At 39.2% G+C, this 16,802-nt stretch overlaps 1 protein-coding gene across 1 annotated transcript in view; it reads left to right on the top strand.

Annotated features, from left to right (window-relative positions):
• Window positions 1-16,802, top strand: part of PHEX (phosphate regulating endopeptidase X-linked) — a 98,694-nt gene that overhangs the window by 27,801 nt on the left and 54,091 nt on the right. Inside the window, exons 8-11 of the mRNA XM_059466715.1 lie at window positions 2,029-2,112; window positions 2,408-2,553; window positions 9,161-9,254; window positions 14,180-14,308. Of these exons, the coding sequence (XP_059322698.1) occupies window positions 2,029-2,112; window positions 2,408-2,553; window positions 9,161-9,254; window positions 14,180-14,308 (453 nt within the window). The remainder of the gene's footprint in view (window positions 1-2,028; window positions 2,113-2,407; window positions 2,554-9,160; window positions 9,255-14,179; window positions 14,309-16,802) is intronic.

Below are 16,802 nucleotides of genomic sequence, written 5' to 3' on the forward strand. Positions count from 1 at the left end.
AAGTTCATTATCATTTCAGCCTCTACTAAAACTGGAGAGAAAGGTTGGCCTCAGTGGTCACAACCCTTTGTGGCTGGGAAACCACAAAACGTAGGGGCACAGACTTGATGCTGGTCTGTAGAACTGCCAGCTGAGTTGAGTATTCCTTCATATTGGCAAGAAAAGGAGCTATCCCTGTTAAATGCTGGTCTCCTGTTAGCAGAGAAGCCTGTTGCACAGGACAGGTGATGCAGCAGATGTCTTTTATCTGGACCCTGCTGTTGCAGTCTACAGGATGCTTCTTAATGGTGTTTGTAAAGAAGTTAGGGCCACACAATAGTAGCCAATCAGTGTTTCCATCTCTGCTGAAAGGGATGAAATTTTGTTAAACATCTAAGCCAAGCCAAATATTAATTTTCAGTTACTCAGATGGACTAATGCACAAATACTTCCTTGTGACCCAGCACACTTGAAAAGCAGTACATATTTGTTCTGTTTATCACTGATGGCATAAGAAGATGTATCCTTAGCTCTGGTAGCTCTAATGCTTTTCTTAACAAGTGTCTTACAGAGCATTAATCCACAAAGTATGTAAGGGAAGCTGCCATGTAAGATGACATGGATCATGTAACAACCCTCAGCATCAGTAATGCACATCATTATGCAACAAGCCATGCTTGCTTACAGGTTTTTTTAGTAAGAATAATCCTCCTAACATCTGTCCAGATATAAGGCATGAGTCAATGAACATGGATTGTTGCATTAACCTTAATAAACAGAATGATTATATAAACATCTTACTGTGATGGAGGTAGTCCTGTTTGTCACTGGAGGTTTCACTGTATCCAGGGTTCCTCTGCATTTTTCTAAGTAAACATGTGCAATGGAGAATTCCTGTGCTCAGGAAGAGGCAGCAGGAATACTTTAGATATAGGAAGGAGTGGCATGCTTTCAGAGATCTTGTTGTGTACAAGGAAGAATTTTTTATTAAGTTTGAATCACTGGAGCTAGAGGGAAGGTTTTGAGGGGAAGGGAGTAAATTGGTTCAAGAAGTGTTTAAAGATTTTTCAGATAAATGAAATCTGCAGAAAGGGAAAAGAAAGTAATTTTTTCCCTTATGGCTGAGCAATTCTAAAACCATAAACACTTACTGGAGATTTTTGTTTGGAGAAGTGCCAGCTGTCTGGTTGGTCTGGTGTCAATCTCTGCCCTTCAGAGTGCCCAGCATTGCAGCCTGTTGTATAGGATTTACCTTACAGCAGGGCTGGAATTGCCATTGGGAATTTTTGTTTCTCTTGAACACTGAGAAAATTTTGAGCTATATCTTGTGCTTTCTTTGTTTTACATTTATGAGCCACAGGGGTGTCTCGGAGTCTGCGTGTCCTTCTTGTCAGTTATAAAAGGACTTGCTTCATATTTAGGATTTCTTTTGCTGTATCCTTGGAGGCTGCAGAGGAACTTGAGATCCATCTCCTCTAGTCACACAGATGAGAGGCCTGGCTGGGGAACACTTTATTCATGTCTGGGCTATATACTCAGGTTTCCTGCTATGGAAATCAGGATGATGGGGTGAAATGGGGAGAAACTTGTGTGTATCTGGCTCTTCCCCCAGGTGGGGTAAATCCCTAGGAAGAAAACATTCAAAGACATGAGATGCACTTCTAGCTATGAAGATGCACCCATCTCAGATTTGACCTGTTTGGCTTCTACTCGATAGGAAGGAATGAATAAATATTAATGCTCTAGGTGCACTTTTATCTCTTATGTATTAGCATGTCTTTCCTTAGTATAATCAGAGCTAAACCAGTCTAAAGTCCAAAGACAACATGCAGCTCATTAAATTTCCCAGTAATAAGTTAAACATAAAAGGAACGATGTTCCATTTCTTCCACTTAAATGCAATCCTCAGAAACAGAGGTTAATGCCATAAATGCTTGGAAAACAGGTGGTGAGATATTTCTGCACCAGGATTATGAAGGATGGTAATGATGTAAGAGCCCCTGCAAGATTATGGTTTGATGGTTTTGTGCATTTTTTTCTCTTCACCAGATCATGATTCCATATGAAAACCGGACAAGTGAGGTGATGTACAATAAAATGAACATATCAGAGCTTAGTGCCATGATTCCACAGGTTGGTTGGGGAGATTTTTTTTAATCTGACCTGTATAATTAAAACTGTTGTTAGTGTTCAGAGCATGTTAAAGAAGTATCATTAGCAATGTGTGTGCTCATTTGCAGAGTATGTTCTCTTAAATATAGTTCCAACTTTAATGAGGATTGAAAACATATGTAATGACAAAGTGTAATAGTTCCTAAGTTTTTAATAAGTAAAGCATTGAAATGATTAGTTTTAAAGGTGTAACTTAGTTAATAAATCATCTCTCTTCCATAATCCGCTTTAACCAGCCTTCTCTTTGTCATTGCAGTTTGACTGGCTGGGATACATCAAGAAGGTGATTGACACCAAACTCTATCCTGAGCTTAAAGATATAGGTCCTTCAGAAAATGTGATTGTCCGTGTTCCCCAATACTTCAAAGATTTATTCAGGATACTAGAAAATGAAAGGAAAAAGTAAGGATCTTATGATGGTTTCACTCACACTTTTAAGGGGACATCAAATGCTTTTTCTATTTTTTTTCCCATGAGTTTCAGCTATTCTTGGAATCAAGTCTCTAGGCAAACAGTCTGTTTGGATTTGTCTGAATGAGGATTTAGATATTACCCTGTGCTCAGCAAGAGAATTTTCAGTTTCAACACATTTCTTCTATAGTTAACACAGGTTGCAGTAAAGCTGCTCTTTCCAGAAGCATTCAGCATCTCTTACTTTTATAGGGTCTTGTATCTTGTGAAATCCTTTACACCTGTAGAACAGTTGTAAAATGCAGGTAGCTCAGATTAAACATGGTAGATGTGCTTTGCACAGGGAAGCAAGATGGCTTTGGGCAGTAATGAAAAAGTGACATCCCACTTGAAACATCCTTACTGATGACATCTAAGGGATTTCTGTGATAATTTGGTCTCTGAGGCATGTTACTGAACTTGAAAATAAGTTTTGTTAAGATGTTGTCTCCAAATATCAATCTGTGCTGATTGTACAGTATGGCCACAGCCAAATGTATTTCAGAAAAAAAAGGACAAAGATTATTCTTATATTGTCTCTCTCTATCACTAGTGATGGGATGCTTACATTAGTTCATAGTACCTGTAAAAATAGAACACAAATCAAACAATTAGAAAAATAAAAATTACTGATTTGCCTACAGATCATCAAATATCCTTTCTTTAAAAAGATTCAGATAAGTAGCATTACTGCTGCCAATATTAATCTATTGAAGAAAGTTTTTAAAATTATTTGGGCTCTCCCTGCTTTCTAACTCAAAGTTTGTTACATCAGTGGGTATAAATGTGTGATTTAGAGGATGCATATCTAGCAAGATAACAGAGAATTAGTTATTTCCTGCATAAAAATAGATTTAGATGCAAATATATTTTGTAACTACAGAGTAAATATGTGGACACTTTTTCCATCAGTTTCTTATTCAAGGAAAATCTGAGTATTCAAGAGAATTTAAGCCAGCCTGTGTGTCGTGGCAGAAGGACGCTGGAGTAAGACCAGAAATAATTGCACTGCCTGTCTTTAGCAAAGCTCAGGACCAGGTTTCTGACCTCACAGGTCAGGGGGAGAGGGTGAGCAAAATCAGTTCCAGTTTATTCACACTGCATATTTTATAGGTGTTAATGGCTTAGGCATTTTCTGCTCAGTCTTATCCTAAGAAATTGGCATCATAAAATGTTAGAAATGGCAAATAATGCTAAACTGAACCCAAGCAGGCTTCAAATTCTTGTAAAATGTATCAAAACAGCCCAGGCCTGATAACCAAGACCATGTTTATCTATTAGGTGATAATGTTCATTACTTAAAATGTCAGAGTCTGCTCCAGAGGTAACCTTGCTATCTGGCCTGAGAAAATTAGGAAATCATCTCAATGTGGACTCCTAACAATGAGGTCTCAGCATTTCCCTGTAGGGTGAACTGTGAAAGCCTAACAAGGATATTTTCTTTTAGGTAATCTCATTTGTCATTCTCCATATGACATTTTAAAGATTTATTTAATGTAAACAACATGAATTTGATTTGTTACTGTAAATATCTGGACCTAAAGTTCCTAGAAAAGCATTTCAAAATTTTAGATTTGCTTCAGTATTCATCATGGTAATTATATTCTCATAATTTCAGGAGATGGAGTGTCATTAGGAAAAGCAGGTACTTTCATCAAGTTCATATTCTTTTCAGTTACAAGGCTATCCCTAAATTATACTTTTATTCCAGTGCTTTGTGTGTCCTCTTCCTGAATGAGCACCCTGCTAGCCTGGGTACTATTTAAAATGTCACAAAAAGATGGCTCATGCCCCAGTATTTTACCCAGTGATCTGGTAAAGTATTTAATGAAGTTTGTTTCAGGTGGAGGAAAGAATGGAGTGAAAATTAAGTCTGGATACAGAAGCAATTTGTGGTGGAGGTGGCAAGTTGTACAAACTCACAATCTCTGTATTAAAAATTTCTCCCTCAGAGAACCTGCTGAGCAATCTTGAATTGTGAAATCATTCACGGGGCAATATTATTAGAAGAGAGCACATTGACATGGTGTAGCATGAGTTTAGCAGAATTTTCCTTAACTGCATATAATCAAGTTATTGAGTGGAGCTTGAAAGAGGTGCAGCAGTGTCCAGAGGTCAGCCTGGAGTCTCCAGGCCAGGGCACTGCTGTGACTCCAGCCCAGGAGCTGGGCTCTCCACAGCCAGCTCCCCAAGAAGCTCAACAACCAGCCGGCAAGAGTTTCTACCAGCTTGGGGATAGCTAGCCTTAGTCATGTCAGGCGCTGAAGTCACGCCTTTATAAGAGATCTCCAAGGTTTCCTTCAGCTTTTTGGTGTACTAATTCATTTTCATGGGGTTTATCTCTATTAGAGGAAGAAGAGAAGTGTGTATGTAGCTGTAATGTAAATGAGCCATGGCAGAGCTCCAGTACAGCTGTGCCATGTGAAGGGGGAGACAGAACTGTGCTGGCACTAACTGGGAGCTTATATCCCTTCCCTGTTACCGGTGTGCTCGTGCTTTATGGGAGCCATAAATAGGATACTCGAAATCCATCCTTTCTGGAGATCTTTGCAGCTGTTGAAAGAAGCAGCTTTTTCATTCTCATAGATCTCAGAATGCATAATTAGTTTAATAGAATCATAGAATGGTTTGGATTGGAAGGGACCTTATATATCATCAATTACAGAACAGGCTCTTCTAGGTGGGTTTGGGGCACTACCAAGTCCTTAGAGTTTTAAGTGTTGGTGCTCATAGTTCTCAGGTGGATCGGGGTAAGCATCAAGATTTAGGGCCAGGCATAGTGGAGTATCTAATCCCATTTTGGGCCCTGGCTTTCATGGAGTTCAATTAATCATTGTTCTAAGATCTTCTTTACTTTGGAGGCCTTATTGGTATCTTGGGCTTGTGAGAGCTCAGTTGCTTTTTAATCTTAGCTGCTTGGATAACATGTGACCACTCTGCACGCCGTTATGAGGTTAATTTGGGTCTCCTGTGGGACCGCGGTGGCTGGCACAGGGTTTGCCAACCCTAGACTTGCTGTGGCTAAGTCAAGTTTACCCTTGTTGCAGCAGCCCTGCCACAGGCAGGAGCCCTTGCTCTAAGCTGGGTTGCTCAGAGCCCCATTGTGCTGACCCACTCTTAAGGCAAGGGCAGCCTGGCCTTGAGAACTTCCAGGGATGGGGCATCCACAGCTTCACTGGACAACTTGTTCAGTGCCTCATCTCCCTCACAGTAAAGAATTTCCTCCCAACAGATAATAAATCTGTCCTTTTTCAGTCTAAAGCCAGTCCCCCTTGTCTATCACTGTATGTCCTTGTAAAATGTCCCTCTCCAGCTTTCTTGCAGGCCCCTTTTCCCTTGTCTTACCTTCCCATACCTTTGCAATATGGGACTGTTAATTGAGAAGAGCTCTAATTCATATAGCATATGAGCAATTTTCTTCAGAGTTGGAGAGAGGCACTGAATCTCTTTTCTGATCTTAGTCTGTGTCTGGAAAATCAGAGCAGTTACAATAATTTGCCTTGAATTAGTGCCTCTAGCAATAGAGGCAAAAGTTTTTCAGTACTTTTAATTTGATTAGTGACTCAATTCTGAATAGAATTTTCAAACAGATCCAAAATTTGTGAGAGATCTTTTTCTTAAAATGTCAATTAATTTTTCCACCTATCTCATATTAAATCTGTCCTCTTTAATTGCTACCATGTCTGTTGATTAAAATATTGCAAACTGACAGAATTTTACATGAGCAACCTACTTTATTCTCAGACAGGACAGAAAGTGGTTTAGTAAATATTTGTAAATACTGGTATAATTTTAACTGTCCCAGCAAATAATCTCTCTACCACTTCCTTTGGGAGTGTGTGTCATAATAAGGGTCATACTGGTTAAAACTGAGCCTACACTTTCTGCAACAGGCATTTAGCAGGAAGTTAAAATAGAGTGTACTCTTCTGAAGGGTTACAACAACAAATAGTCTGGTCTCATTGAAAGAACAGAGAGAATTTTTATGTTTTATTTGGGTACTGAGTTTTGCTTGATGTGTAGAGATTAACTTCTCTGAGCCTCAGTGAACTTATTTGTGAAACTGGGATGAAAATCACCCCAAGATCTGCACTGTAGCAACTTTATCAGCAAAAAGTGTCAGTTTTCAAGCCAACTGAAGATAATGAAATTATTTGAAGTTTGCATAGTTAGCCCAAAATGTAAAATATTCATTCCCCAAATAGGTAAATAAATTCAGATAAATTAATATTTTATTTTGTTTTAAAAAACAAACGAAATCACACTGGGCTTCAAACACATCACAACAAACCCCCTCAACCTTTCCACCTGTTTCCCACCCCTGATCCATAAGCATTCAAGTGGAACCTCCCTGTTGTTTAATGCATTGTGGATTCTGTTGTGGTTACAATCTGGAATTATTACTGTCTCATCAGACAGTAATAATTGGTTTTAGCATGTGTCAGCCTTTTCCTTCCCAAATTAAAGCAATCACCAATTAATTACATTTCCTGCAACTGTCATTCACCTTCATTACTTATACCTGACACAAACATTTCTGAATCCTTGTTGATATTACTGCCTTTCAATAAGTCACCTTTTGAGACCCCTTTTATGAATTTCAGTCTTTCATTCATTGCCATTTTGAGAGAAGTTCCCCAACTCAAATGTAAGGACAAACATTGCTGTGTGAAAACAAGTACACAGAAGACAGAATTGATTTTGGTTTTGTGAGTTAGTATCAAATTGTAATACATAATTGGTGCATGATATTGATTTATTTAGCTAAGGATTTTACCCAAGGCTTTTGACTGGAAGCAGATCTTTAACCTTTTAATCTGTGAGATTTGTATAAATGCTGCAGAAGTTGATACAGCTGGGTATTCTTCAGCTCTGCTGAAATATCTGAGGCAGATTGTTGTGAGGTTTCTGGAGTTTGAGTAATTTACCAAAACAATGAGAGCCTAGGGTGCTTCACTTGTCATTGAGTGAGAAAATTCCACATTGTCAGAAACTTTTTAAGGGAAAAGTCTGAACTTTGTGGCATTTCTTAGGTTGAAATGAATTTTTAATGATCCTAAAATGGTGTGATTATCTAAACAGAGCTCACTATTTTGGCTTTTGTGACTTGTGCCATCTTATAAATGTACATGTCACATGCTAAAAAATCTTTTTCAGATATGTTTTACAATTATTATGGGCATTTAGGTGCACTATAGAATATATCTGTGTACTAAAAGAGGGAATATACCCAGTGTGAGAGATGCAGCAACACATCTTGAGCTGAAGGCTTTGTATGGGTGGACTGGAGCCTGGGTAGAGGCAAAACCAAAGTTATGTCTCAAGCAAACGCTGCTGTCAAGACAGCATGCCCACAAAGTGTGTTCCCAAGCTGTTCTGATTCAGAGAAGGGAGCTGCTTGGGAAGTGTCTCTGAGTCATGTGTCTCTAATGGAGTGACACTGCAGCAACAGCTGCATTGCCCCACACCTATGGCAATGGGAGATTGCAGAAATGGGATTTTAGAGATGGGGGAGTTGTTCAGACAGCCCATAATAGCACCCTTGGTCGCATAGGAGCCATTTTTCTATTCACAGAGAAGTCTATGGCCTGTCAAAAATGTTATGTATATCCCAGTGGGGAACAAATAACATTTGAATATGAAGCAATTTGAATTTGACTGCCTTTGAAGCAATGACTGTCCTTGAAAAATATGTCATGTATAAAAGAAGGTGAGAATAGTAAGTGTAGGCCATTATTGGACTTGTTTTGAGACTGTTTGAGGTTGAATTGTGTATTTCAGAATGCACCTTTAGCTCATACAGCCACTGCTGAACATGGAGAGATATCAATCTAGGATGCATAAATCCTCCAGTCAGGTGCCCAAAGTTTTAGAAAAGGGGCATGGATGCCAGATCTCCTGGGAATTTTAAACAAGCTCTTCCTTGATCTCTCAGCCTCAATTCTCAGAAGATTTTTGTTACTGATACTTCTCTTTTTTGGTATTTCAATTATCCATCTGACAAAACAGGAATGGTAATACTTTAATAACTTTGTGAATAGTAGAAGTTTTCAAAGCATATTGATAACTTCTAATGAAAGATACAAATATGAGATAATGAGAGTGTATATGGGATGGACTGTTATCTGTTCTGTTACCATTTATGTGCCCTAATAATGAGGGGAGATAACATTCACTTTGATCTACAAAAGAAAAAACAGTTAATCTCTGGATAGAACTCTGATGCAACTGTTATTATAATACAGTTCTTGCCACTTCTAAGGAAAATCAAAGCTGCCTTTTGAAATAAAACATTACCTAAAAATTACATACTATGTGATGGACCTGTTATAAATTATCCCTAGCAGATGGTTATTATGGGGCAATTATATATTAAATGGCTGCAATCATACAGATTCTTCCATGTAATTGGGATTTATCAATTTGGCCATCACTCATTAATTTTTAAGGTGAAGTTTCCACCATTGGGGTAAAATGTTTGGGGAAATATATCTGTAAGTGCTTTGTGGTACATCATATGTGTTTACATGTCTGATAAAAAATATTCCTGATTTAACAGGACTCTTGCCAATTACCTGGTATGGAGGATGGTTTATTCAAGGTTATTTAACCTCAGTAGACGCTTTCAGTATCGGTGGCTGGAATTTTCTCGGGTAAGTTATGCTTTCATAGCATTTACCAGGGTCCTAGTGCTGACACTGTTGGTTTCCCTTATAGTTGCCTATACCTTTGCAAAACAAAAAATGTTTTCCATGCTGGATATATTTCTTGAATAAACTTTTTTATTTTTGAAGACACCCTCTAAAGCAATTGATAAACATATTTTTTGTGTTTGACACTAAGACACTTACATGACACTAAAACAAAAAAAGTCTTTTAGATGATGTTAGAGAGGTTTTGAAACCTCCCCTTTAAAAAACTTAGTCTTCCTTGGCAGAAACTTGAATTAGGTTATGTGGGCTGTGACATTCAGGCCAAACCCTTTTGACCAAAATCTATACTTTTTGAAAACTACTGTTTGCCCATTTGTGAATACAGCTGTACTAAACCAGAAGTCTAGGATTTTACTTTTTTAAAGCTTTCTCAGCACTCTCCCATGCTCTAATGCCATTACAGGAGCTCAAGCACAAGGATACCCAGTCATTTCCACAGAGAAAATGATCAGGTGCCTTCCAGCTTGGGGTTGCAGAAGAACCAGAAAAGTGCCAGAAGCTGTGAGAGCAGAACCAATTATCTGTTCAGTAATATGGGCATCTAAGTAAAACACATACATTTGATTCAGTGAACCCTGAATAGAAATCCACCTTGGTAATTGTGTGGGCAGTGTGAGGGCTCCTTAAGTAAACCAAGGATGAAACTGAAACTGAATGGTGCTTGGTCTTGTGTCTCAGCTTCTTTGGATGCTGAACATTGTTTGCCATTATGAAAATTGGCGGACAACAGGTGGCTGGCATGGTGCAGGAGGTGTGGGGGTTCTGTCCTCCCTGGTGAGCCGTGCAGGTGACTAAATAATCTATACTGTTTTGCTTTGAGGAATACTGGAATAGTTCTGAGTTGATCACATACCTAGCAATAATCTCCAATATCTTGATGGAAACTACATAGGAAAGGCAGCCTCTTGTACTTCTGAGATCATATTCAAAATAGTCTTGTTAAAGATGCTATTTTCTTAATGTAAAATATGAGAAATTGGCTGTCAGAACCACAGTGACAAGTTTGTAGGTGTTCCCTCCTGGGACATTTCTTGCTAGTCAGGAAAAATACATTGATGCTGGCTATCAGCCAGTCTGTAGCATAATACTGAGTTACATTGAGTTATATAATGGCAGAAAAAATCCTGAAAGAAAACATTAAGCTTTGGGTACTGTGCATTTTAATATGGTAACTGGCTGCTATCACATCTCTGGGACATAGAAGCTTAGAGAGAAATCAAATTCAAAGTGATTCAGTGCTTATTAATAATCTCATCAAGGCTGTCATAGAATTACAGAATGGGTCAGATTGGAAGGGACCAGAGTGGGGTCATCTGGTCCAACCTCCCTCCCTGCTCAAGCAGGGCCATCCCAGAGCACAAGACACAGGATTGTACCCAGGTGGTTCTTGAACATCTCCAGTGAAGGAGATTCCAAACTCTCTCTGGGCAATCTGTGCCAGTGCTTGTTCCCTGCAGAAGGAGGAAATTCTTCCTCATGTTCAGGTGGAACTTCCTGTGCATCAATTTCTGCCTCTGGTCCTATTGCTCAGCATCACAGAAAAGAGCCTCCAAAAGGCTCCATCCTCTTGGCAGCTCCCCTGCAGATACTTTTAAACAGTGATGAGCTTCCCTCAGTTGTCTCTTCTCAAGGCTGAGCAGGCCCAGCTCCCTCAGACTTTCCTCATAAAAGAGATGTTCCAGTCTCTTCATCCTTGTTTCCCTTCACTGGACCTGCTCCAGAAATCTCTGTCTTGTGCTGAGGAGCCCAGAGCTGGACCCAGCCCTGCAGACAGGCCTCACTGGGCTGGGTGGAGGGGCAGGATCACCTCCCTGCCCTGCTGTCCCTAATGCACCCCAGGATCCATCGGCCCTCTCGGCCCCAGGGCGCTGCTGGCTCATGGACAGCTCATTGTCCATGGGACCCCAGGCCCTTCTCTGCAGAGCTGCTTTCCAGCAGGGCACCCCCAGCCTGTGCTGCTGCCTGGGCTGGTCCTTCCCCAGTGCAGGGCCCTGCATTTGCCTTGTCTGAATCCCAGACCATTCCTCTGCCCCTCTCTCCAGCCTGTCAGGCCCTTCTGAAGGGCTGCCCAGCTCTGGGGGTATTGGCCACTCCTGCCAGCTCTGGGTCTGCAGGGAGCTCACTGAGGAGGCCTCTGCCCCTTCCTGCAAGTCACTGATGAATAAGTTAAACAATTCTGGCCATGTAAATGGGTGTAGATTTCACAGGTCAATAGAAAGGACATGAGGAATGGAGTCCAAGGCATTGCACTAGTCTATTGTTGAGTAAGATTTGTCTAGTCAGAGGATGGAGAACTAGTGGCACTTTAGGATCATAAAAAAGAACGACCAACCCCTCTGTCAGGTAAGAGAATAAAACATTGAATTACTACTAAAAAGATATGACCATGAGATAAATCAGTGGCCATTAAGAAAAGGATGTATTTTATACATTCATTGTTTCATTAATTCAGTTAGCCTCAACCATCATAAGCAGACTTTTTTTTTCTCCAGTTTCTCACTTTCTGTTGGTGGCTTTTATACCTTATGTGTAGAGATCTTGGCACCAGGACCTTAAAATCTTTGCAAGGAGAAAGAAAAATGCATGATGAGACTTTAAAAAAACTTCAGGTTTAGAAATAGAACAAACCTGCTGACTCTAGAGAAAGTGCTTTGAGTACCCACACCAGCAACTATCAGCAGCTCCTCTGCAGTGGCACTTTGAGGCCTTGTAAATGTGCAATGGCACCTGGGGAAGAGGTTGGTTAATTGTGTCATGAAGCTCTGAATTGGCTGGGAGGGCTTGAAACCTGCTATTTATAGCCACTGTTACTACCTGAAGTACTGTGTTTTAGAGTGGTACATTAATATTAGGAGGACCATTTGAGGGAGTTCCTGTTGGCTGTTGTGACATAAATATCAATAAACCAGCTGTGGGATATAATCTATTCTTCTCAGCTCTATTTTTATTGGTCTCACAGCCTGTGCTGCCTTTACATCCTCCTTACAGTCAAGCCTCCCTCAAAATAATGATAATTATTATGTTGTAATAATAGTATGCCACAGTCTAAAAGTCAGCTCTGTCTCCTGACTATTTCTATGGCTGATGCATACTCACAGCTTTTGGAAGGAATTTCAAGCTCTGATGACTAATACCATAGTTCCCTTCTTTCCCCTGTACCAGGAAAAAGCTCCATTGCAGGTTTACTCTGACCCTAGAGAGAAATTTTTCTCCTCTTTTGTTCTTATCTTTTTTTGAGTGTTTCGTTGTGTTATGTATAAAGGTTGAAGAATTTGGAAAAGGAGTTAATTGTCAAATTTGGCTTTGTTTAGAAAAAAACACCTTATTTTTTATTGGTTTGACTAATAGGGGTTCTTTTTAGAAGCAATGTACTCTTTGCCATCGAAAATCTATTACTGCATACAGAGTATTAATAAAAAGCACTTGGAAATGCAATTCACTGCTGTATTTAAGTGTGAGTCATTGATGATGCCTAATTACAGACAATATGATAGGGAAAATCAATCTTTGAACTACCAAAATATCTCACCTTCAATAGCTGAGGGTTAAGCTGCTCTGGAATTTTCCAATGAAATATTTTCCTATTGGAAAAAGACAAATCCAAACCCTTAATTTTGCTGGACATTTAATCTTGTGTTCAAAGGAGGAGAATAATGGGAAAAAAGAAAGGGCTCAGAAACTGCAAAATTGGTGCTTAAAAGTCTTTTATAATCTGTGAGAGGCCAGAATCTCTATCCCACTTGCTCTGGTCTGATGCTGACTATAGTCTGCCCTTACACTGCTGTCAGGTGTTGGCTGCCAGACTGGAATTGTGCTTCTTCTCAGTGGAAAAGCTTAAGAAGTTGCTTAAGTGGGAAGGGAACACTTTGAACAATGAAAATAACAGAAGTTTCTTAAATCAGCACTGTTTATTGTGCATATGAGCTCATCTTCTATCTTGTGTGCAGGATTTATTTACTCAAACTACATCTTGATGAGCAATGTAATGTTAGCTAGGTAAGCAGCCACAGTAATAAGATTGCTCCTGGGAGAAACAGAAAACAAGGCAGCAAATGTTCTTGAGTTCTGTTTTACTTTGTTCTTTGTTGTGTTGACCATTCTTGACTGTTTCTTTTGAAGCTCATTTATGGTGACATCATCAGAGCCTGAAAGTATGGATTTAATACCATTCCTTTAGTAAAGCATGCAAGTTGTTCTACCAATCTCTTTCTGCTGCAACATAGAGTGATTTTTAAATTTTTTTGGGGGGAGACAAACATATTAAGTGTTCTTGAAGATTTAAACCTCTTTTCTCCTGAAAATGCTCCATTTGGGAAAGGAACTGAAAGTAATTTTACTATTTTACACAAACTGCCTTAAAAGTAGTTGGACAGGTAAATGACAAGAAGATGTGAACCTGTACCCATCTGTGTTAGATGTCATTAGTTCTTGGCGATGGAGGGCTCTGCAGGAGCTGTTTCATAAGGACTAACCCAATTTTGATGAGGACAATCTTCCTAGGCTTCTCACCTTGTCAGAGGAGAGGGAAACGTTTTCAGAAGATATCTCACAGCAGGGTTTTTCTAGAGGAAATTGTCTCTCACACAGAAAGAATACCAAGATTAGTCCAAAGTAAGCACTAATTCTCAAAGCCTAGTCCCTCTAAATCACTGCTACCATTGTACTGTTCTGAAGTTTAAAATCTTACAGGTATTTTGTGGTGTTCAAAATATTTGTCATAGCATTGGATGAAAATAGGAATGACTGTAGAGTATCATTGTTTTTCCTTTTGGTGGCTTTTTGACAAATATGCTTTGGTGTGTACCCCGTGTAGATTCTTCTTAAACAGCATGATATTATGGCCTAATACTTGCCTCTGTCAACAGGTGATCCATGGGACTACAACTTTGCTGCCCCAGTGGGATAAATGTGTGGACCTTGTAGAAAATGCCCTCCCCTACGTTGTGGGTAAGATGTTTGTGAAAGCCCATTTTAAAGAAGACAAGAAAGAGATGGTGAGTCCTCTGCAGTCTCTGTCTGCAAATTTTCAGTTAGTGGTTTCATCCTTACAAATTGCCTCTGATGTTAGAACAAAGTTTTAAAAGATATAAGATTTTTGAAAATGTTTTTATTTAATTTAAAAACACTATGAGAAAATGGAATTAATTTGAAGTGTTAACTTTCTGCCCACCTGGGCACTGCCCCTTCTTTCCATCTGCAGTCTTACAGACAAATAAGCAGTCAGTTCAAAAACAGTTTGAACACTGTTAGTTTATGTAAATAATGACAGCCCAGCTGTGCAGGACCAGAGTGAGTGGTATTGATGAGAAATAGTTTGGTATTGCTAATATAATTTATTATGGTAAAGTTTTCACTGACTAATCAAAAAATTGGTCGAGATTTCTCTGCTTTAGGATTGCTTTTTGAAAACTGTGACTGCTACACAGTAGCAGTCTGTGTAATCTGAGCAAAAAGCATGTGACTGGTATCTGGCCCAAATTAAGGGAAGCTGAGTCACATAGTGAGAGTTTATATCTGGGATTCAAATTTTTCCTGCTGTACAGTGGAAGGAAATATTCTTCCATACCTTTGAGTCTAGAGAAATGTTCATCCTCATTCTGAAATTTTCAATATTCAAATAATTAATTACCCTTCACAATAATTTATGACTTATTTTCAGTCCATGCTTTTCTTATAAAGTTTTCCAATATCTGCTTTTACAGCCATTGATTTTCCACCAGTAATCAGTTTTAAATTGACTGATTTAGTCATGAACTTAGCTCTCCATGCAGGAGAGGCACAGCCATTGAGGAGACATGAGATGGGACCCTGTGCTGGGAGCAGCAGCTCTGTGGAAGCCCTGCACTGCCCTGGCTCAGTAGCCTGAGTTTTCCCCTTTGACTTTATCCCCTTGGACTGCTTTCACAGGGAAGGATCCCATTTTAGAAAGCACATGCTTATTTGACTTGTCCACATCTTTGTCATCTGTTTCCCTCTCAGGTTCTGCATTTCTTTTCATATTTGCCTTCAGCTGGACTTTCCTCTCTGAGATCCAGTTTTTCCATCTCCTTGGAAAAACATCCAGTTTGTAATGTGCTATTTGGCCATTTTGTGGCAAAAATATGCCAGGCATATGCAGTATGTACTCCTGCACAGATAAGTGGGAAGAGTAGGAGTATAAGAAATGTACACTATATGGAGGGGATGGACACTTTTCATATTTGCATGTGTGAGGAAAAATTATGAGAAGCAGATAGAGCAGAGTTTCTCTTGAAATGCAAGTTAATTAGAATGTTTCTTAGTATGCACATTCCTTTTAGACCAAAGCTTTGGAAAATTATGAAGTCTGAATTTGCAGTAGCACCAATAGTGAGAAATGCATATAAAATTCATAGTGTAGGTCACAACATTCAGTCTTAAAATGAAAAACCCATGGAGATAAAATTACATACGGATGAAATTCGTTGCATTTCATTTCGAAGTGTACTTTTCAAGTTAATAATTTGTGGTGTTATCATTTTCATTTCAGTGGTTTTTAGTTCTATTTCTCTTTCTTAAGCAGTAAGCATGCATGTGAGTAAAGCACTCTTATTTGTACAGGTTTTTTTCTTTTTTTTTTTTTTTTCTGGCTTATGGCATATATCTGTCTATGATAAGCAAATCCTGACTTACGGATAATATGGATTCTTCCCCCCCCCCCCCCCCCCCCCGTGTTTTGTGATTGATGTTTCATACCTTAGATACTTCTTTTATCAAGAAAGACATTATTTGTGTCTAAATATAGCACTGCTTCTAACTCAGAGTGCCTGCAGTGTTTTTTACAGTTACGCCTGAGCAGTTTCAGTAATAACTTTGATAGCAGGAATAGGTTTCTGCCCCTGCCCCCTGCAGCTACAGCTGCTGCAGAAAGCTTAAGTATACACCAGGGCCCAGCTGCAGAGCTTGAGTTTGAACTTGTAACCTCCAAATACAGGGAGTTCACCTCATTAGTGAACAAAGTTAATTGAGTCAGTGCTCTGTCATCAATATCTTTAAGTTACCCTATTTCCTGGGATGCAGTTTACTGTGAATGTTTACTCTCTAGTCATAGTTAATGCTAGACCTGCTCTCATTGACCCATATATTGCCTCTAAAAATGAGAAAATGTTTTTTGAAAAGGGTAGGGAAAAAATGAATAATCCAAGGAACTTTGCTACATTTTTTCTCACTTCACCACAAATAAAGGACAGTTCCACATTAAAATGTTTGTCTGATACATTAATGACAATTTAGCTAAAAGAAATGTTACTTTTGAGGGTTTAGTCCCTGCTTTTAATGACATTTCAGATCTATTAGATTTATAGAATAAGATTATACATATCTCTGCTGCTTGACATTTTAATTATTTTCAAATGTAACATAACTGATAACACAAAGTTCCGATAAGTCTTCATCTAATGGGTATCTGTCATGTCTTGTGCTGTCTCAACTCTGGTTTGTGCTAAAGGACTCAGGCAGTGGCTGGATCCC

The sequence above is a fragment of the Ammospiza nelsoni genome, chromosome 2, assembly GCF_027579445.1.
Source record: "Ammospiza nelsoni isolate bAmmNel1 chromosome 2, bAmmNel1.pri, whole genome shotgun sequence".
Classification (NCBI taxonomy): domain Eukaryota; kingdom Metazoa; phylum Chordata; class Aves; order Passeriformes; family Passerellidae; genus Ammospiza; species Ammospiza nelsoni.